The 21,455-nt window shown below is 39.5% G+C and overlaps 1 protein-coding gene across 1 annotated transcript; it reads left to right on the top strand.

Annotated features, from left to right (window-relative positions):
• Window positions 1-1,553: 1,553 nt before the first annotated feature.
• LOC112281576 (transcription factor GTE9) lies at window positions 1,554-6,523 on the top strand. The gene is made up of 9 exons (XM_090249821.1): window positions 1,554-3,467; window positions 3,636-3,678; window positions 3,794-3,931; window positions 4,025-4,140; window positions 4,403-4,505; window positions 4,792-4,964; window positions 5,057-5,123; window positions 5,237-5,367; window positions 5,479-6,523. Exons 1-9 carry the CDS (start codon window positions 1,965-1,967, stop codon window positions 5,806-5,808), a joined length of 2,604 nt encoding a protein of 867 aa, XP_090105947.1. The 5' UTR covers window positions 1,554-1,964; the 3' UTR covers window positions 5,809-6,523.
• The last annotated feature ends 14,932 nt before the right edge of the window (window positions 6,524-21,455 follow it).

Below are 21,455 nucleotides of genomic sequence, written 5' to 3'. Positions count from 1 at the left end.
CTTCTAACAGTGCCGATTGACATAGTACGGTTAACCATTCTTAGTTTATAACCAACTTGTATGACCCACTACAGCTGCACACTTGGCAGATTTGCAATTCAGCAAGGTTATACTCATCTTGTTCTTACAAAAAACTAGATTAGAGTCTGAAATTTGGATATATATCGCAAGATAACCAAATGGAATACCTAGTTTAGATACATCTAAAGGTGTGGTTTCACATAATTCCCTTCAATTTTAAACATCCGACAAGTAGCCTGCAACCAGGTTAACATAAACCATACATCACCTAAGGATATTCCACTTCGTAACAAGAACTCTGCGGTGCATGCAAGCCGATTCTCGCTATTCTCTTGATACAAAGTGACAGATAACTTCTAAAGATTCAAGAACACGATTTACCTAAAAAAGACCTGAAATTGAAGCTAACAGATCATGTCACCCACCACGACATTGCAATTCAAAAAACTTAGTTAATAACTTCGAGGATGCCAGAGCTCTGAAAATGAAAGCCCCACACTGAAAATAAACAAAAAAATAAGACGGCATGAGCAGCTTGGCCGCTAGTACCTGACTAAAACAACGACCAACTTCTCAAACTCCAATAAAAACATGGTGATAAAGTGCTCAACAAAAGGAATTCGAAACAATACTAAAGCCCTTGGATAAATCTGACTACAATATCCCTACACAGTCCATAACTGCTAGCAACCAAAACTAAGAACAGTATCTTCAAAGAAAAAACAAGAGAGCTCAAGCAATGCAAAAAAGAAAATAATAAAACTCAAACAAGGCAAAACAAGATATAAAAACTTCTCAATAAACAGACACCAAAAAACATACTAAAAAACGCAAAAAACAGATATTCAACTCATTAACCAAGCTACAACCAAAAGACAAGGTAAAAAACGCCAATACACAGAGAAAAGAAAAATTCAAAACAAAACAAAACAAAACAAAAAACGAAAAACGAAAAAAAACAAACAAAGAATGACAACAGAAACCCATAAAAAGCCGAGCCTCGGTGGCGGGAGGTGCATCGCCTAATCCCGCGGCGCATGGGGGCCTACATAATGGAAGACGGGGAGGCGGAGCGCTGCAGGGGACGGAGCTCGAAGACAACGACGTTGCAGCAGCAGTAACACGACGTCGGTCGGGCGGATCGAGGGAGGAGGGCTTGTGGGGCGTGGGGGGTGGAGGGGATCCGTGGTGGCGTGATCGGGTGGGCGACCCCGGGTGGCATTGGACTGTTGTTGTACGGGGCAGGAACACAGGTGGCGCCGCGGGGAAACCCAGCGAGCGAGCGGCGTCGGGTGGGACGGGGGCACTGGCTTGGCTGTGCGAGTGATCGAGTGTTCCTTCGCCGCCGATTCGCGAGGAGGGTTCGGGCGGGAAAACCCTAGAGCTGCCTGCAGTCCAGCGTGCTGCTGCCGGTGTCGTGGGGCAGGCAAGCAAATTGAGGCAAGCTTGGAGGGTGCGTCGCGGACTCGGGCCGGGCCGGGTCGGGTCGGGACGGGGGCTTAGAGTTGAATTTCGGGGTGGGGTGGGGTGGGGTTTGGGCTGTGTTATGTTGTGCATGCGCCCTCGCGTGCGGGAGGCCCTGGGGTGGGTGATCCGCCGAGGATGACCCCTCGGGCGTGGCGCAGGATGCAGCAGGGGGCCGACTAGAGGGGCCTGGCTGGGGCATCCATCTGGGAGCAGTAGCACGCGAGGTGGGAGCAGATTAGAGGGGAGGGGGGATAGATCCGCGTCTGGAGTGCTGGGTAGCAGAAGCGGCGGCGGTGAGGTAGTTCGGAGGAGCGGCGGGTAATTTTTTTGGGGGCGTTGGGAAAGGGGTTGCGGTTGTAGGTGGCCTGCGAAGGGTGGTGGAACAGGTTAGGATGAGTGTTTGAGCGAGAGGGCGACGGGGAGGAGGGAGGGAGGGAGGGAGGGGGGGGAGTAGCCCTGCGAGTGAGTCCGCATGCATGGCGTCGATAGCCGTGTTGAATCATGAGCGGCACGCGAACCCTTACTCCGTAGGGGCGGACGATATGATGAAGAAGGGGCCGAAGATGGCGAAGGTGGGCGCGGACGTGTCGAACGAGCCCCGGGCTTTGAAACGGAAGTCGATGAGTTTGAACCAGGAGTATGTGCAGGGGCCGGCGGGCGTGATGACGGTGGACGTGGCGAAGCTGAGCCGCGAGCAGAGGAGCGAGTTGCGGAAGAAGCTGAAGCGGGGGCTGGAGGAGGTTCGGACGGTGGGGTGCAAGATCGAGGCGTGGCTGGAGGTTCTTGCGAAGGGGAGGCAGCGGGCGGGGGGGTTGGGATCGGAGAGCAAGCAGCATTCGCAGGGGAGCGAGGCTAAATCGGGTCGGGGGGCGGAGACGTGGCAGGGGAGGAAGGAGGTGGCGTCGGTGGTGTCGGATCCGGCGTCGTCGTCGGGCGAGACGCCCCGAGACATGCCGAAGGAGATGTCGCAGAGGGAGGCTCGGCTGGCGCGTCAGGCGAGCGTGGCGGTACCGGAGGCTTCGGGCGGGACGCCGAGCGAGAAGATGAAGCGGACGCCGAAAGCGAACGCGCTGTACGTGAACTCGGAGTTCGTGTCGGGGAAGGACAAGATGCCGGCTCCGGAGAAGGCGAAGGCGAAGAGGGGGGTGGGGGAGAAGGGGACCCTTGATGGGAGGGACCCTCGGCGGCAGAAGGTGGAGGCGGCGCGGGGCAAGAGGATGGGCGAGATGTTGAAGCAGTGCATGACGCTGCTGCGGAAGCTGATGACGCACAAGCACGGGTGGGTGTTCAACGAGCCGGTGGACGCGGAGAAGCTGGGGCTGCACGACTACCACTCGATCATAAAGAAGCCGATGGATCTGGGGACGATCAAGAAGAAGCTGCACCTGAAGCAGTATGCGTCGCCGTTGGAGTTCGGGGAGGACATTCGGTTAACGTTTTCGAATGCGATGACGTACAACCCGGTGGGGCACGACGTGTACGTGATGGCGGAGCTGCTGAAGAACATGTTCGAGGAGTGGTGGAAGAACATGGGGAGGAAGGTGGAGGAGGAGAGGAGGCGATGCGGGAAGGAGGAGGAGATGCTGGCGAACGACGAGGACTCGGTGGAGGAGAGCGGGGAGGTGCGGAGGGGGGAGAGGGATGTGGTGTCGTTGACGCGGGGGAAGGCGAGCTCGCGGATGGGTTCGCAGCCGAAGCCGCGGCCGGAGGAGGTGGGGAAGAGAGCGATGACGTTCGAGGAGAAGAGGAAACTGAGCGTGAACTTGGAGAGGCTTCCGGGGGACAAGCTGGAGCGGATTGTACAGATCATAAAGAAGAGGAATCCGGATTTGGGGCAGAACGAGGACGAGATCGAGGTGGACATAGACTCGTTCGACAACGACACGCTGTGGGAGCTGGATCGGTTCGTGACGAACTACATGAAGAGCAGGGGGAAGAGGGCGAAGTCGAAGGCACAGGCGCAATACGGGGACGTTGAGGTGGGTGGAATGTGGGGGCGGGGGTTTATGGTGGTGAACGGCGGGGGTTGTTGGGCGAGCGGGTTGATGGTGGTGGCGGGAGCGGGGAGGAGGGGGTGCGAGGTAGTGAGCGGGAGAACGTTGTGGGATGGCAAGGTACTGATTTGTGGTTTGGGGCGGTGGGGACAGATGGCGGAAGCAGGCGATGGGGAGGGGCGCAGAGGTGGAACTGGTGAGGGATGGGTGGGCGTTGTTTGGATGATATTGTGGGGGCGTGGAGTGTGGGATGATGGGTGGTGGGGTGTGCGAAAGAGGAGAGTGGTTGACATGGTTGGTTTGTGGTACAGGCGGGGAAGAGGGTGAGAGGGATGTAGATATCGGCGACGACGTGGGCGCGACGAAATTCGCGCCGGTAGTGATCGACAACGGGAGAGAATCGAGCAGCTCGGGGAGTGACAGCAGCGACTCGGGGAGCTCGGACAGTGGTAAGTGCGGAGAGGGGAGGTTGCAGTTGGTGGCGGAGGGGGTGGGAGGAGACGGTTTTTGAAGGGGTTGGGGGTTGGTGGTTGGATGTGTAGATTCGGATTCCGGGAGCTCGTCGGGGAGTGAATCGGATGCCGAGGATGGGCAGACTGGTGGTGGTGGTGGTGGTGGTGGTGGGGGTGGAGGTGGAGGCAAAGCATCACATGACAAGGTGTGAATGATGGGGTTAGGGCTGGAGTGAGGGTTATGAAGGCTGGTTAGTTTCTCGTGGGGATGCTCGGCGAGGTGATGAAATTTGGTTGGCTTAGTCGTGGTTCCTTGCTTGGCAGCCGTTGTACTTTTCGTCGCAGCAGGCTGCGTGCCTGGTGTGAAGATATTGGGTCTCTAGCTTTGGCTTTAGTTCAAGTCAGGAGGGCTTGCGAGTGTGTCCTACATTGAACTTACACTGGGAGGTGGAGGCTGAAACATGCCAGTCGATTGCGGGTTGTCCGCCGCAACCGCTGCAGGGCCCGGCGGGCAGAGACCCCGCAAGCGAGCACACAGGCAGCCCTATGGCAGCGACGGAGGTGCCGAAGAGTGAGTGGTTTCGTGCTCTACTTGTGGGGGGGGGGGAGGGGGTGGGGGTGGGGTGGGAGAGTGGTGTTTGGGAGGGAGGCGGTGGAAAAGCAGCGAGAGGTGGGGGGTTCTGGGGCGTGGTGTGGGATGGAAGAGGTGAAGGTGGTGGTTTTGGAGAGCGGGGGGTTGTGGATGCGAGCGAAGGTGTGATGGTTTTGGTGGAGGCATTGGGTGGTTTTTGGATGCGAACGGTAGGACGGGCGTGGTGACGGAGGATGGGGGGGGGGTGTGTTTTTTGTGGATGCAGGGGACGGTGGGGCGAACGATGGGGAGGGTGTGGTCGTGAGGGTGGCGGCGCAGGAGAAGAGCAGTTCGGGGCGGCAACTATCGCCGCAGCAGCAGTTGCGGGCAGCCCTACTGAAAGGGCGATTCGCGGATCTAATAGTGAAGTCTCAGGAGAGGGCGCTTCTGGAGAAGAAGGTGAGAGTGAGTGAGTGTGTGTGGGTGTGGGACGGGGTGGTGGTGGTTGAAGGGAATGCTGACTGGTGACGTGGTTGGGGGTGGTGAAACAGAACGAGAAAGTGGACCCGGAGAAGTTGAAGAGGGATCGGGAGGAGATGGAGAGGAGGCAAAGAGAGGGTGAGTTTGTTGGAGGTGTTGTGGATAGAGTGGGTGGAGTTATGGCAGCGATGGTGGTGGTGGTGGTGGTGTCGGTGTTCTGAAGTGGGGTTGGGGATGGAAATGTGATGCAGAGAAGGCGAGGCTGCACGCAGAGGCGAAGGCAGCGGAGATGACGAAGAGGAAGGCGGAAGCGGAGGCTGCGCTACTGGTGAGGCAAAAGAGGGAGGCGGAGCGCGAAGAGGCTCGTAGAGAGCTGCAGCAGGTGTGTGTGAATGTTTATTCTATGGATGGAGGCGGGGGCTGTGTGGGGTGAGGTGAGTATGGGGGTTGCGTGTGGGAGACGTGACGGGACGCGGTGGGTGGGCGGGTGCAGATGGAGAGGACAGTGGAGATAGACGAGAACAGCGGAATACTGAAGGATTTGGAAAGGCTGCGGTCGGTACCGTTGGAGGCGATGTTGGGAGGAGGGCACGATGCGGGGAACGGGGATGAGGGGTCGGCGGATGGTTCATCGACGATCGCGTTGCAGGGCGGGAGCAATCCGCTGGAGCAGTTGGGGCTGTACATGAGGAACGACGACGACGAGGAGGAGGCGCACGAGGAGGAGGAGGGGGAGATGGACGGGGAGTCGGCGCAGGCGGTGAAGACGGACGAAGAGGACGAGGTGGTGGACGTGGAGGACGGCGAGATCGACGTGGAATAGGCGGGGGGGGGGATGGGAGGGGAGGGGATGGAGGCGTGAGGCACGGGGTAATAGGGTCTTGGTTGCGGGTTCTGTCGTAGCAATGAAACAGGTATACGGAAGAGCTGGGAGAGCTCGGTACCTGGCGGAGGTACGGAGAGCTGCCAGGCATTGTACAATGGATATGTATGAAGAGAGACCCCAGGACGGTAGGAGTCCGTCCCGCCCAGCCCAGCCGAGGTGAGGGTGTGGATAGGGTAGGAAACGGTGGGGCTTTTGTGATGTAAAGGGTGGGAAAGGGGGGAAATTGAAGAAGAGGATGTGAAACGAGGAGATTGGAATAGGAATGGAGGGGAATGTACATGAAGACGGCGTGGATGCGTGTGGTGTGGTGTGGTGTGGTGTGGTGGAATGGCTTGTGGGTGGAGAGATAGGGTGTGAATGGTAGTGCGTTTGGATTTGATATCGGTGAGCGAGTTGATCGTATTCCGATAGAGCAGGATGTGGGCCTGGTTTGGGGAGAGATTGGGTGTATTGTGATGATGTTTGTGGTGTGGGGATGAGGTAGTGTGCGTGTGTTACCACCGGTCGCTTTGACGGAGGACGGAAGAACAAGGGTATGTATGGAATGTGGTGTGCGGGTTATGTGGGATGGAATTGTAACTGGAATGGTGCGTTAGGGGACGTAGAGAATGTAGAACGTAACTTATGAATAACACATTATGAACTTTTTTAATGGGTTTATTGTTTGCTGCATCATCTTGTTCATCTTGCAGACGTATAAATTCCTCCTCAGTAGGTGTGTAGGCTTTGTTTAAATCAATGTCTAGATCATAATTGATGATCTCTTGTGCATTCGTAGTGTGTCCAATTTCACTCTTTGCAAATACCATTGCCAATTGTTTTGTTGTGGTAGGAACTATTTCCAACACTTTTTGTATTGTTTCTTGAGCTGCTCTGTCTCTCATGGTTGTCTCCTCTATTTCCCTGTTGTAAAAAGAAAGCCAAAATTATACGTGTAATTTTTCATCAATTTATGATTCTTGATGTAATATCAGTAATGTTCCAACCATTCTCTAGTATCATTGTTCATTGGTACACATTAATAATATCTTTGCTCTTAATGCTATGAGAGAATTTATTCGTTGTTGAATCAACTGCTTGCGATATTCAGCTTTGAATGATGGAATAGTTTTGTTTCCATAGGTTGGAATTTACTTAGTGTTTATAGGTAGGAACTCAATTCTCAATTGTGCATCTATGTGAGGTACTTGGACGTTTGAGAAATCATCAACCAATAGTAACACCTTCTATTTTTGTACATCAACCATCTTCCTCTCTAAATCAAGCATAAATTCTTTAAATACACTTGTTGTCATCTTCCGTCGAATGGACAGTTCTTGTCAAGTAGAAACTTACGAGCTCTCGGAGGAGGTACCTCGTATTCCAGAGCAGGTTTCTGCTCCCCAGCAGCTCCAGCCCGCACTCTGCAGTCAACAGGTCGCTGTAACAACGGATCGAGCAAACGTCACAGCCCCCCTCAGCTCACTGAACGATGAGGAGCGTTCCCCACCCTTACAGATTACCATGGCACTAAACCGCCTCCAATCTTACTAAGAAAAAATGAAAAAACTTAACAAACTACATGGATCTATGTCACATATTTGGGGGCACTCCGGGTGTCAGAAAACTATCCATGTGGATCTTCATAGGTAATTTCACAAGCTGACAATTAGGTCCAATAACTATTTCGAAATACAGTGTAGACAAGAAGAGGGGAGGACATGCACGTTGACATCTCATGGAAGCTGGCTTGAAGGGTTGACATCACTTTCTGTAGTTGGTCTCCATACTTCAACACTGACCACCCTCTTAATAAATCAAGCCTTAAGATGGGAGTTTGGGCCCAAACACGGGAGCTCCCTCCCTTCCTAAGAACCCATGAGTTCTTGCGCAAAACGTTTGGGAACTTCAGCAAAGTCCTTTGTGCTGACGACACCGACACTTTCACCGCTCTCAGGCCCTAGAGTGTGCATACTGACAGACAAAATCGAGGCCTTGCCCCTATCAATCATACTATCCCAGCTTGACGACGAAGGGGGCATTGAATATTTGTTGGAATACAGCGGCCTACCCTCTCAATGCAATAGATGTCGCTCTTTGGACCATTCGGTACAAAAGTGCTAGGTTGCAAGAAGACCAGCAGCTGAAAGAATGAACAACAAACGCACGCAACGTGGAATCACCAAATACATGTAGCCTCTACCCCAAGCGAGAAAGGAAGGGCCCTAGTACCACAGAATATAGCAACACATCCCAATGAACATCCCGCCAAATGTCAGACATTTCTTTGGCATCCAAAACAGGACAAACAGAAGAGCCAAGCCTCTACCACTGCCTACATCTAGACAAGAATACACGGATACAAAGCCAAAAACTTACAAAACAGTTTTTGGTCGGCTCTAGCTCCCAGTCGAATCCCAGATGACACAACTGCCTCCGCAGTCATACTCCCCGCCTTTTACAGGAAGAGAGAGGGCCTCCCCAAAGCATTGATCAAAACAAAAGGCCCCTCAACAAAACCGCCGCAACCTTCTCCCTGTCACATGGCCTTGAGGAAAAAGCCTGGACACAAACGTCGGCTTGAACCCATATGGTTAATTAGACCATGCTTCACATTCGGGGTAAAATTGTCTTGAAACAAAAACATGTGAATCCACTCGGGGTCGGCGAAGACGCACACTGGCTATACACATGGTCACAACCAAAGTTGGGCTCCTCACTCTGCATAATCACAGCCTTACTCAACAACAGCAAGGAGTGTACACAACAAGGAACACTAATGGATTGCGATGGACGATACTTCCATCAATCCTCAAGATTATCTCCCATGATTTCTTTCCCACCGCACAGGCATGGGACATTGAATCAACAGATTTATCATCCTTCCTCGGGTACAACTCTCCACGATTGCCCGAGGACCACATGCCTCATCATCGATCCGCTACACCAACTCTGAATAGCGAAGACGAAGACGGGGAGTTTGTAATCCCGCAGACGGACTTTAAACCCATCAAAGAAACTCGTTATGTGCAAGAAACCCATTGAAGATCATAAAATGATGTGGTTGTAGCTGGTGTAGGATTGAAGGATGTTGAAACTGGATTAGTGCCCTTGCTGTTTACTGCTACTGGATTACTGATATTACACATGGTACATAAGATTTCGCACTTCAAAGAAGATTTAACAATTCAAAAACAAGTGGAATCTTTATATGCATAAGAATCTCATCTTCTACTTTACATTCTTTCATTCTTGAAATCCCCTCTGGTGGTAAAAACAAAGCACCCAGATGCATTACATTGAGTGCCGTGGCATGTGTCATATGATCGTTGGCTAAACAAACGTAAGCCTATAACAAAAAATGCTTTGCCACACCTCTGCCTCAATATGTATAACTGTTTTTTGTGTAGAACAGTGCCTTGCTTAAGGAAGAGGTGTGTCCAAATATTTCTTCTTTGCACTTTTGAACCCATATGTTCCATTTCAAGCTAGTACACAAGAGATCCTAGGGCATGTTGTTGTTAATTTGTATACAAGATTTTGAATCCCATGAAGTAGTTTAGGCTGTATTGGCATTATCAGATTAATTCATGGTGCCAAAATGTATGTTATGTGAGATGGTGTAGTTGTTTTGTTGGTTGTAATAGGCCCAAAGGGCATTGAAGCAATGCCATGCAGAAAAAAAAAAAAAATCCTTGGGCAGTTGTACAAGACGTGTTTCTGCATCTTTGTTAGTGCAAAGTTGTAGAGGTTGCATGTATTGTGGCTAAATGTATAAGATCTAGGAAGAGATAATATTAAAATATGCAAGCAATATGAAGTAAGAAATTTCTTTCAATTTTTTTTTATCCTTGATTAGAAATCATTTTAATTTAAGAACACAAGCTATCATTGGATAAGAAAAAATAATATACTAAGCAAATAGAATGTCCCTGAGGGCTCTTTTTTTGGAACAAGGCTACATATTGTACTAACAAAGATAGTTTTAAAGGATAAACATTCATTCTTCTATTGGCCAAACTAGTAGATTTCTTATGTGAGTACAAAGTAATAATGAAGAGAAGGGCCCAATATATCACCTTGTAATGGACTCTATACATAAAAGTTGGGAATTATTAATATATATATGCATTCAATTATATTAAATCACATACATATCTATGAAAGAAGATTTTTCAACATCCACTTCTAGCAATCAATTAGATATTGAAGTAGGGAGGGTTTTTAATATGATTGATGAGCTAAACAATAAACAAGGAAGTTAGGATACAATCAAAAGAGACATTAAGAAATTAATTGCACAGAAAGAAAAGACAAATACATCTTGGTCTAGAAGACTATTTTAGAGTAGATGAATTTATGAAAGGCTTTCCTAAATAGTTTTGTAAGATAATATGCATGTTTTCTTAGAAATGAATTGCTTCTATTTAGATAGATTTTACTAAAATTAAACTTTAACTTTGATCCAAAATTTGGCTATAATTTGGCCCATCTTATTGCATGTTTTCAATTTTTCTTTAGTTTTTGAAAAAATCCAACTGTCCCATATAAAGTCATTACACCAACCTGCATTTAACTAGCACCTATTCACATGTGCTATAATGAAGCCATTAATACTAGTAGAATTGAGTAGGGCCATCTTAGGATATTTGATAAAATCTTAGAATGTTCAATTAGTAGAGGGACTTAAAGTACTAAAAAGTACAATAATTAAAAGACTTGCTCCCACCATGTTGAACGTCAAGAGGCCTTTGTTGCCTATTTGTTACCAATCTTTGAAGCAAAATTAGAGCTACAATGCAAATAGAATTATCAATAAGCTCAAGATAACTTCAACGTGGTACAATTGGCTTTTCATTACCGATGCCAAAAGATCCTAGAAGCTAAACATGATAGATACAATTTGAAATGGACCAAAATTGATGACAAATATAACTATGAATCTTTTAACTTCTATATTAGATACAAAAAAATCTATATTTATAAGAAAATTAATTTAAAAATATATATCATTCATTGGCTATAATGAGATGCAATAATACGTCAATTTTCTTAATATCCAATTTTATTTGTACAATAATATTGTCAAACTTAATCAACAAGTTTGGTAGAACTACTTTTTAAACATTCCAAAGTATGTTATAATAGAATAAGGTGAGAAGCTTATTTATAGCTTTTCAATATGTGAAATTAAAAGACAATCAAAGAACTCCCCTTAGATAAAGCTCTCAATATGGATAGAATTTCCATCAAGTTCTTCTAGATATTTTTGAAAAAAATTGGAGCAAACCCTCTTGGCCTAATCAAAAAGATTTTCAAGACTAAATCTTTATGCATAGCTCTTAATATAAGTAAGATTTGTCTTCTTGTAAAAAAAATGAGAATTAGCCTACTTTAATAACTTGCATCCAAATTCCATATTAGGTGATGTTTACAAGATAATAACCAAGGTATTAGTAAATATGATGATTTTTTTTTTCTCTACTCAAATCCAAAGCTTTCAAATGGTATTTCTTCTAAAGAAGTATATTTTCAACAACATATTCATAATTCAATTGACAATAGACTAGGTGGAAGAAAGTAATCAACTTCTTGTCATTTTGTTACTTGACTTTGAGAAGGCCTATGACAAGATCGGTTGTAACTTTCTCAAAGAGACCATATTGCATATAAAATTCTTCCAAGACTAGGTGACTATTGTAATATTGTTATATACAAAAGTTATAATTAGGTTCATACTTAATGGTGTATTTTGGGAGCAATTCTCTATACAAAGATCAATGATAAAAAAATGTCTGTTAGTACCTTATATCTACATCCTTGCAAGCAATGTTTTAGGCCACATACTCTTAAATCCATCAATATCACTAACTCGATTTACTCTCTTAAAAGGCCAATCAACAACAAACCAAATATACACCAACTCTGTTATATATATTAAAGAAAGAAAAAATAACTTGGATATGGTTATGAATATACTTATAATGTTTTATAAGGATAAAAGAGCCAAGATTAATTGGTATAAGTCTTTTAGAATCTAGGCATCTCATCAACTTCACTTGTAGTAATGGATAAAAAATCCCAACTTTCATTAGCTATGCCTTAGAAATACAATCTAATACTTGGAATTATAAAGCAAGTTCAACGCATTTTTAAAAGTTATAGCCAATAAAATTATTCAAAACTTAACTATTGATCTCATAATCCAAGGTGTATAAAATTTATTTCTAGTGCAGAGAATTATGGCAAAAAATTAAATAATACTAACCATAATCTTGTTCTTGTGCTTATATTTGGCAACCACAAATTCCACATTCAAAATCATACATACACTCATTTAAAATTTCATCTACGGAACTTGGATTCGTAAGGCAACTGAGGCAAAATTAAGATGGAGAATATTCATTAAGATTTTGGATTTAAAAGAGCCAAAGTATTGAACTCTTGATTATAAATATAAGCATTCATAACTAAATTTGTAATCAAAAGTCTCAAACTAGGCTACAAACCATAAATAGTCTTTACCAAACACAATTTTGGTCATATTAGATCCACCAAGGTGGGAAGATAGCCACATCACCTTTATTGGATCTCAACATGATGTACCCCTCTGTTTTCCTCTCTTTCCTTCCATCTTTCTTCCCTTCTTTCTTTCTTCCTTCTTTGTAGATCTTCCTCTCTACAAAGAACAACCTTCTAGATATGGCTTTCAATAAAATCGGATCTAAAACATATCTCTTCAATTCATGCTATAGATATACTCAAACAATTATTTTTTGGCAATCAATTAATATGTTAGGCATCAAGAGCTATATTTGATTCTACTTACTCTACTTCCATAAATACATAAGAGTTCCAAATTAAGCATGTATTTTATCAACTTTCTAGACAATGGCTTATTAAAGCTTTTTATCAAAATAGCCATTGGCTCACACGTAATTACCTTGTAGTAGCCAACACTTCTTTAAGCTATTTTTTAGATGCCATCTTGTACAAACTTATTCAAATCTTATAATTAGATCATCTCAACTACATCAAGCATTTGCATTGTATACCTTGTTGAACAATAAGTATGCCTAGATTGACTATGCTATGTATTCTAGGTACTACACTCCAAGGAAATAATGTCAAATGATGCAAGCTTACAAGTGCTCCTTCAAAGAATCCTTCATCATGTTTAAATTCATTTTACATTTGATATAAAAGATAAAGTTGTCTCTTTTGATTCCAAGGCCTATATTATAAAAGATAGGTTATGGCTCTATAATACGGTTTTTATCAATCACTTGGCATATTATCCTTGAAATTGACAATGGACTAAGCTCGGCAGTCTTAAAACATGTAATTACTTCTAGTATATAATAAAATAAGGCTATTGAGTTAGCCTATCCAAAACCAACATTACTATGTAAAGACTACACAATCTCAAGAGACATAGATATTTTCAAAATAAAAAAGGCTTCTAATTTAAAGGATTCAAAAACTTGTACTTTTTTTTGCAAGATTGCAGCTATACAATGGTTGCATCTTACTAGAAATTTATCTATTGAGAAATAGAGAGTTGAAGCCTCTGAGAATGGTATATATAATTTGTGCAGCTTTGGACTTATAAAGATGTACAAACATGCCTTATACAATTTCTTAAGGATTTTTTCTACATGACATCACTTCAATGCCCTTTGGATCCATTACAACCTACAAAACAACTACACCATCTCACATAACATACATTTTGGTATCATGAATTAATTTAATAATTCCAATATAGCCTCAATTAGCTCTTAGGATACAAAATCTCATATACAAATTAACAACAACATGCCCTAGGATCTCTTGTGTAGTAGCTCAAAATAGAACATATGGATTCAAAAGTACAAAGAAGAAATATTTGAACATATTTTTTTCTTAAGCAAGACATTATACTACATATAAAAAATGGTTATACATATTGAGACAAAGATGTGGCAAAGTATTTTTTATTATAAATGCAAACCAAATAAGATCACCTACCTGGCTATTATCTTCTATAAGGTTTGAATAAAATGTGGTATCTTTGTAAGTTCAAAAAACTCCTCACATTGAAATTGGCTCCTCCCAATTATCTTTTTTTTATGCTGAAACTAGTGAAGAATGTTTTCTAGCCACTTAAAAGTATATTTTTTAAATCACATTTTTCATAGGATTTAATAGGAATAACTTTAAAAAGTAAGGACCTTTCTTTTATCATAGACAAGTTCTTTGATGAAGTAAATTGAGAGATTAAAGGGCACCTTTCTAAACTATATTTGCAAAATGAAGTGAATACAAGTAATATTTTCTTTCCAATAAGAGCAAAGAAACCAAGTCTTTTAGGTACATTTACAATTCAATAAGGTTATTTTAGTTCAGATGCTATGCAATTTGTATCACAAATTGCATATAAAGATAGTTAAAGTTTAATACATCTAACTGAAGAATAGATGGAAAGAGAAGTAGAAGAGATTTTGACAAAAATGGAGTAAGAATATTTGGAACAACAAGTATATCCACCTTGAATGCTTTTGCAACAAAAAAAGATGAAAAAGGAGAGATAATAATGATACAATGTTGTTCCATATAATCTTACAGACCTCCTCTATTTATTTGATTTAGCTAAGAGTTGTCCATTGTTTTGCAATGGCATCATTGCCTTCAATATCTATGCAGCGACGAACTAACACCTATAAAGTAATAACTTTCAAACATAGATGGCAAACATGAGATAGTTTTTTAATCTAAGCCTTTGTCACCTTCAATGATAATTGGATTATTTCAAACTAATAAATAATAGAAGTGGCAATAAACATAGACATGATTGGAAAACAACTACAATATCATGTACAATATACTTGAGACACATTACATGCTTGGAGGTAAATCTCTATAAACCAAACCATTCATCATAATTTCTCTATTAATTCAATATTTGGTACTTTGACAAAAGTCTCCACTCATCAAAAATAATTATGACTAGATATGATTATGAATAGTTATGTGTGAGATTGTTACAAGAAAACGCAACCATAGTCAAGTTTGTTTATGAAAAGGTATTAGGATGACATTTGTTTAGCCAATAGTCATATAACACATGCCACGACATTTAATGTAATGGATCTCGATGCTTTGTTTTTAATAATAGAGAGGATTTCAAGGAAGATAAAATATAAAGTAGAAGATGAGATTCTTATACATACAAAGGTTCTACTTATTTTTGAATTTTTAAATCTTATTTGAAGTGTGAAATCTTATGTACCATGTATAATATCAGTAATTCAATATCAATAATTAGTGAGGGCACTAATCCAGTTTCAACATCCTTCAATCCTACACCAGCTACAACTACATTACTTTATAATCTTTAATGGATTTCTTGCATATAATGAGTTTTTTTGATGGTTTTATTGTTAGTTGCATCATCTTATTCATTATGAATACCTATAAATTTGTCTTGAATAGATGTATTGGCATTGTGTAGATCGAATTCTATTTTATAATCAATAAACTCATGTATGTTCATAGTATGTTTAATTTCATTTTTTGCAAATATCAATGTAAATTATTTTAGTTATGTAGGAATTTTTTCGAACTCTTTTATCTATATTGATTTTAAAGATTTTCATAGTTGCCTTGTTTGCTTCTATATTGTCAAATAAAACATAAAAGATAGGTGTATATTTTCAAGAATTTATGACTATTGATGCAATAATACTAATGTGCCAAGTATTTTCTATCATCGTCACATATGAGTACACATTAATAATATCTTTGCTCTTTTCAATAAAAAAAAGTCCATTTGGTATTAAATCAATAGCTTATGGTATTGAGATTTGAATAATTGAATAGCTTTTATATTTATAGATTAGAATTTACTTATAGTATTTAGAAGTATGAATTTAAGTCTAGTCTTTTTCAATTATGCACCTAAATTAGGTACTTTGTGACCTAAGAAATTATCAACCAATAGTAATACCTTTTCTTTTCATGCAACAACTGTTCTCTTCTCAAAATCAAGCATAAAGTTCTCTAATACACTTGTAGTCATCTAAGCTTTCTTATTTGCAAATTACTTAATTTTAAGGTTATTTAGGTTTTGAATGTGCCTACATGAAAATTCTTGAGGCTTCATATATTTATTAAAAACCAAAGGAGGAAGTTTGATGGTACCATCAACATTTGCAATAAGTGCAATTGTAATGTATCCCTTCTCATCCTTCTTTTCACATAGCTTCTTCATAGTAAGTGTACGATTTTGGTTGAATTCTATAAATGATGCATATATCTTCCATATTAAATATGTGAGAAATCATATACTAAGATATAAAAAGTTTATTTGCCTCTATCTTCTTTAAGGTCTCAAGAGAAGTATCAACAAATGCATCTTTTATTTGACAAATGTATCTCTTGATATGAAATATCTTCTTGAATTAATCTACCCATTTATGTGAAAACTCAAGCTCCCTCTCACGCTCTTTTTTGAGTATCATACTATAAAATCTCTTTGCAATAGCAACTATAAGATCATTAGACAAAACAACATTATAATCTTCCATAAGCTTAAACTAGGTGAAAGTAGCTTCCTCCACATGTGGACATTGAACTTTCTTAATGCACTTTGAGACAAGTAGATGTTGAACATCAATATCCAATAAATCTCTTTTCTTCACTAACTTACAAATACTCATCTTAGAAGTTGAAGTATGATACATAGAATTAGTCTATGTAGTCAAAGCCTTATTAGTAATATTTTTTTCACTAACCACCATCCTCTGATGATATTGGAGGATCTCTTTTTTTTGCATCAAAGTAAATTTTGAGCCTCTTTTCATTATAGGTGGTGGCTTTTGCCCTAATGAACGACTTCCATCTTTTGAAGAAATCATCTATCTAACTTTCTACCAAAACTATCAATTATTATCTTATCTACTATGAAAATATGTCTTTAGTATATTTTGTGTATTCTTAAGATCCTTTCATTTATCTACTTTATCTCTTCGGCTTCTTATATACCAAGAGCTAATCTTTCAACCCATAGCAACTTATATATAATATTATTTTCTACAATAGTATTTATTTATTTTTTTGTATTTACTTTTATACTTTAATACTCTCACTTTAATTTTTATTAAAGGCTTTCAATCCTAATGTGTTTGTCAACATGTGATGTCTATCCTTTATTAATGCTTTTATTATCAAATTATCAAGCATGTCTTCGATTGCATAATGTTTCATATGAATCACATCCATCTCAATCTTCTCTCTTATGAAATGATGTTGAATGCGAATGTGCTTAATGCTTGGTTGATGCTTTTGATTCTTTGTAAATGCAAGACATCCTTCATTGTCACTTTCTATTAAAGTTGCTTTCATTTGTAATATTTCAATATCTTCCAAAATTTTTCTTAGTCATATTGCCACTATTGCACCATGACCTACTACTATGTATTCGGTCTCCATTATTAAGCTTGCAATTGTTGGTTGTTTTTTAGAATTCCGCAAAATATAATGAATACATATTCCTTTGTTGATCTTCTATCATTTGCATGTCCAATCCAATTTGCATCATTATAATCATACCAAGTAATGTTTTCTCATCCAAAGCATAATTTGAAATACAAAGTATCTTTTAAGTACCTCATGATGCTTTTGATAGTTGCCTAATGGTTTGGTCCAGCCTTTGACATGTGTTGGCTCACAACACTTACCGTATATGCAAGATCCACTCTTGTGCCAACCATTGCATATACAAGTGAACATACTGATGTTTTATATAGAAAATTTTACATTTCACCTTTAACTTCAACAAATTCTTAATCCTTGAGCTTCATCAACTTTAAATTGGTGTCTAAAGGTGTTTTAATAGGTTTTTACACTTTTATGTTGAATCATTTCAATACTTCTTCAATATACTTATTTTTGCTCATTGTAATGGTCTTTTTAGCATGATTTTTTACAAACTCTACTCCTAATCAATAATGAAGGTCTTCCAAATTACTTATCTCATACTCTTTTTCTAACTTTGCCATCAATCAATCCATTATCTTCATAGTATTGATTAAGAGGATCAAATCATTGATATAATATATGGTAATCAATATGAACTCACTTAATTGTATCACATATAAGGAATGATTAGGTTCACTCCTTTTAAATCCTTCATTTACAAAGAATGTATCAATGTATCGGTACCATGCCCTTGGAGATTGCTTGAGCCTATATAAAGCTTTCTTTAATTTACAAATAAGATATTATTTGTATTCTTCTATAAATCCTTGAGGTTTTTCCATGTAGATGTCTTCTTTTAGATTTCCATTCAAAAAAGCCATCTTCACATCCCTTGGATGCATCTCTAAGTCCATTGCTACTCCAATTACAACAATGGTTGTAATGGTGGTGAATCTGGCTATAGAAGCAAATGTCTCATTGAAATCTACACCAACTTGTAAATAACCTTTTGTAACTAATCTAGATTTGTATTTCAAAACATTATCTCACAAATTCAATGCATCAATAAAGACTGTAACATTAATATATTTTTTACTTATTTGAAGAAAGATGTAATTCTTCTACTATGCTTTAAGTTTTTTTCTAACTTTCAAAAGATAGCTCCTTTCACTTGATGAAGCTTCAGCTTCTTTCAGTCCAACATTTTTTGTAAGATTCTTCTCTCTTAAAACTTGCTTCTTCACATTGAAAGATTGGTACTCTTCATTATCATCATTAACATCCTCATTATCTTCATTGTTGGTTTTAATAATTGTAGGTACACTATGGTCTACCTTCTTTGGCTCTTCACCTTGATTTGAATTTCCACCATCATTAATGTCATCACCTTCTTCTTTTTTGTTTTTTGAAATTGAAGATGTATCTACAAATATACCATTACTCCTACTTGAATACATCTATGAGTGTTCATAAGCACTTTTATGTTCTAAAAGTTTTACATTAAGAATTTTAATGATCTTCTTGGTTTCTAAATACATAAGCTTATATACCTTGGTACCTTCACAATATCCAACAAATACACATTTTGTACCTTTTTTATGAAGTTTGGACCTCAAACAATCTGGTATCTTTATATAGGTAATATATCTAAAAATCTTCATGTATGAAACACAAGATTTTTTACCACTCCAAGCTTCTTTTGAAGTCATTGATGTAAGTACAGTTGTTGGGCTTATATTCTTTGTATACGCTATATTTACTACTACTTTTGTCCAATACTCATATCTAAGATTTTGTGCATAAAGCATACTCTTTGTCATCTCTACAATGGTATAATTTATTCTTTCAACAACTCTATTTTGTTGTAGTATATAAGAAATAGAAAATTATCTTGTAACACCTTAAATCTTTAAGAATTCATTAAAATATTTTGACATATAGTCACTTCTATTATCTGTGTGCAATATTTTGAGCTTGCACTTACATTATTTTTTTATAAGAGCCTTAAATTCCTTAAACCTTGGAAAAAATTCAATCTTAGCTTTAAAGATATAAATCCACACTTTTCTTAAAAAATCATTAATAAATGTGATAAAATACTATGCTCTTTCAATTGATGGTATCTTCATTGGTCTACAAACATTAGAATGCATAATCTCCAAAAATTTGTTTGGATGTGTTATAACTCTTCTTGTTAATAAAGCACTTTATTGTTTGCCTTGTATACATCTTTCACAAGTAAATATTAAGGTATTGTAGCTGAATTGACTAAGATCCAAGTCACTGATGATGGATTGGAGCTCTTTCATGCTTTTGGCATTCAAATGATTAAGTTGTTGATGCCAAATTCCAAATTTATCTTAATCTTATGGAAAATCAGCAAATATTTCCACTTCTATTTTATTCACCTTCTTACAATTGATGAAGTAGACGTTGCAATATCGAAGGCCTCTAGCAACATGTTGTCCATTCAATGTCTTCACAAAATATCTATTCTTATCAAATTGAATCTTACAACCATATGATATACGTTTGCTCACCAAAAATAGGTTCTTCTTCATCTTTGGCACATGTAAGACCTCCTTCAATCTGATTTTCTTGATTTGGTTATTCACAATACTTTTTATAATAATGGATTCAATTCCATCTGCTTATACCATGCCATTGTCTCCCAACCAAACTTTAGTTGGTGGAATTTCTTCATATGTATCATATGAATACTTGTATGATGTCACATGCTCAGTAGCATCCAAATCTATAATCTACTTTAACATAACAGCCATGGAAGCTCTTTCACTTGCCATAAAAGCATAGTCATCTCCATCAAAGTTATCACAAGTATTGTATGCATTCTTTCTATCTCCTTTCTTAGCTTTGTAGTAATTAATAATAAAATAATGTAACTTTCTATAAATATAGTAATTTTTCATGTTATTTTTTGAATTATCAAGTTGGTGGAAATAGCTACTTTTACCTTATCTTGAAAATTAAAACCTAATCATCACTTTGAAGTTTTTTTTTTTTTTTTTTTTTTTTTTTTTTTCTTAGTCATTTCATAGGCAAGCCTTGATGTGATATAATTCATAATAAGTTCATTTATGTTGATAGATTCCAATGCCATAATGAGATAGTTGTAGGACTTTGGAAGACTCATGAGAAATGTTAATACAATGTCCTTATCATCAACTAGCTTGTCAATAACTATTAGTTGGCCTACAAGTGATTTTATTTTGTTGACATGAGCCATGAGGTCATCTCTTTCTTCCATTTTTATCACTAAGAACTTCTTCTTTATCTAGAGTATGTTGGAAAGGTTTCTACTCTCATAGATGTCGCAAAGAGTCTTCTATGCTTTTGCTAGTCTATTGCAAGCAATTACATGTGAAAAATTGGCATCATTCAAATTTAATGCAATCATGCTAAAAGCCTTCTTTTCACAATACTTGTATTCTTTCTTCACCTTGACATCAACATCATCACTTGGAGGCTCTTCACTTTCATCCATAATATCTCAAAGGTCTAATGAAGCCAATAGAAGCTCTATTTTCTTCTTCCAATGGTAAAAATTATCACTTCTAAATTTTTCAATCAATTTCAAATCCTCACCCTCACTTAAAGCCATGTCTAAGAAAAAGGTGTATTAAAAAAAATAATAAAAGGGAAGAAAGAGCTCTCAAAATTAACAAGAAGGTGTTGCTGCTTTAGTAACCTAAAATGCCCTCTTTGTGAATAAATAAGTGATTTTACTCTTTAAATACTTTTAACTTCACTTATAAGACTTCTCACAAATCTTATACTATGTCTTAACCTCTTGTATAGGCTTTGTCACTCCCTAATCATCCCTCTTCTTTCATAAAATACTTTTAACCTCATAAAACACTTCTTATTGATATAAGACGATCTTAAGAGAAATTTATCACGTAAAACGACAATGTTAGATCACAAATGATATAAATTAGCAAAAAAATATAATATTAATGTTCTAAAACATCATTCTAAGGAATTTAACAACCTCCAACTTTATCAATGCACTTAACAATAAATAAGAGTAAAATTACATCAACAACTAGATGCAACAATAGAATTAAATGATACCAAATCCTAACATCAATAATAACCAAAAAATCTACTCCTCACAATAAGTA

This window comes from Physcomitrium patens, chromosome 4, assembly GCF_059467195.1.
Source record: "Physcomitrium patens ecotype Gransden chromosome 4, ASM5946719v1, whole genome shotgun sequence".
In the NCBI taxonomy this organism is placed as follows: domain Eukaryota; kingdom Viridiplantae; phylum Streptophyta; class Bryopsida; order Funariales; family Funariaceae; genus Physcomitrium; species Physcomitrium patens.
Note: the sequence above shows the minus strand (reverse complement) of the source record. Positions and strands in the feature narration are given on the sequence as shown.

Coding starts and splice junctions, on each gene's coding strand:
- LOC112281576 (XM_090249821.1), top strand. CDS start 1,965: ATGGCGTCGATAGCCGTGTTGAATCATGAGCGGCACGCGAACCCTTAC. Junction 3,679..3,793: donor GGGGCGCAGAGGTGGAACTG/GTGAGGGATGGG, acceptor TTTGTGGTACAG/GCGGGGAAGAGGGTGAGAGG. Junction 3,932..4,024: donor CTCGGGGAGCTCGGACAGTG/GTAAGTGCGGAG, acceptor TTGGATGTGTAG/ATTCGGATTCCGGGAGCTCG.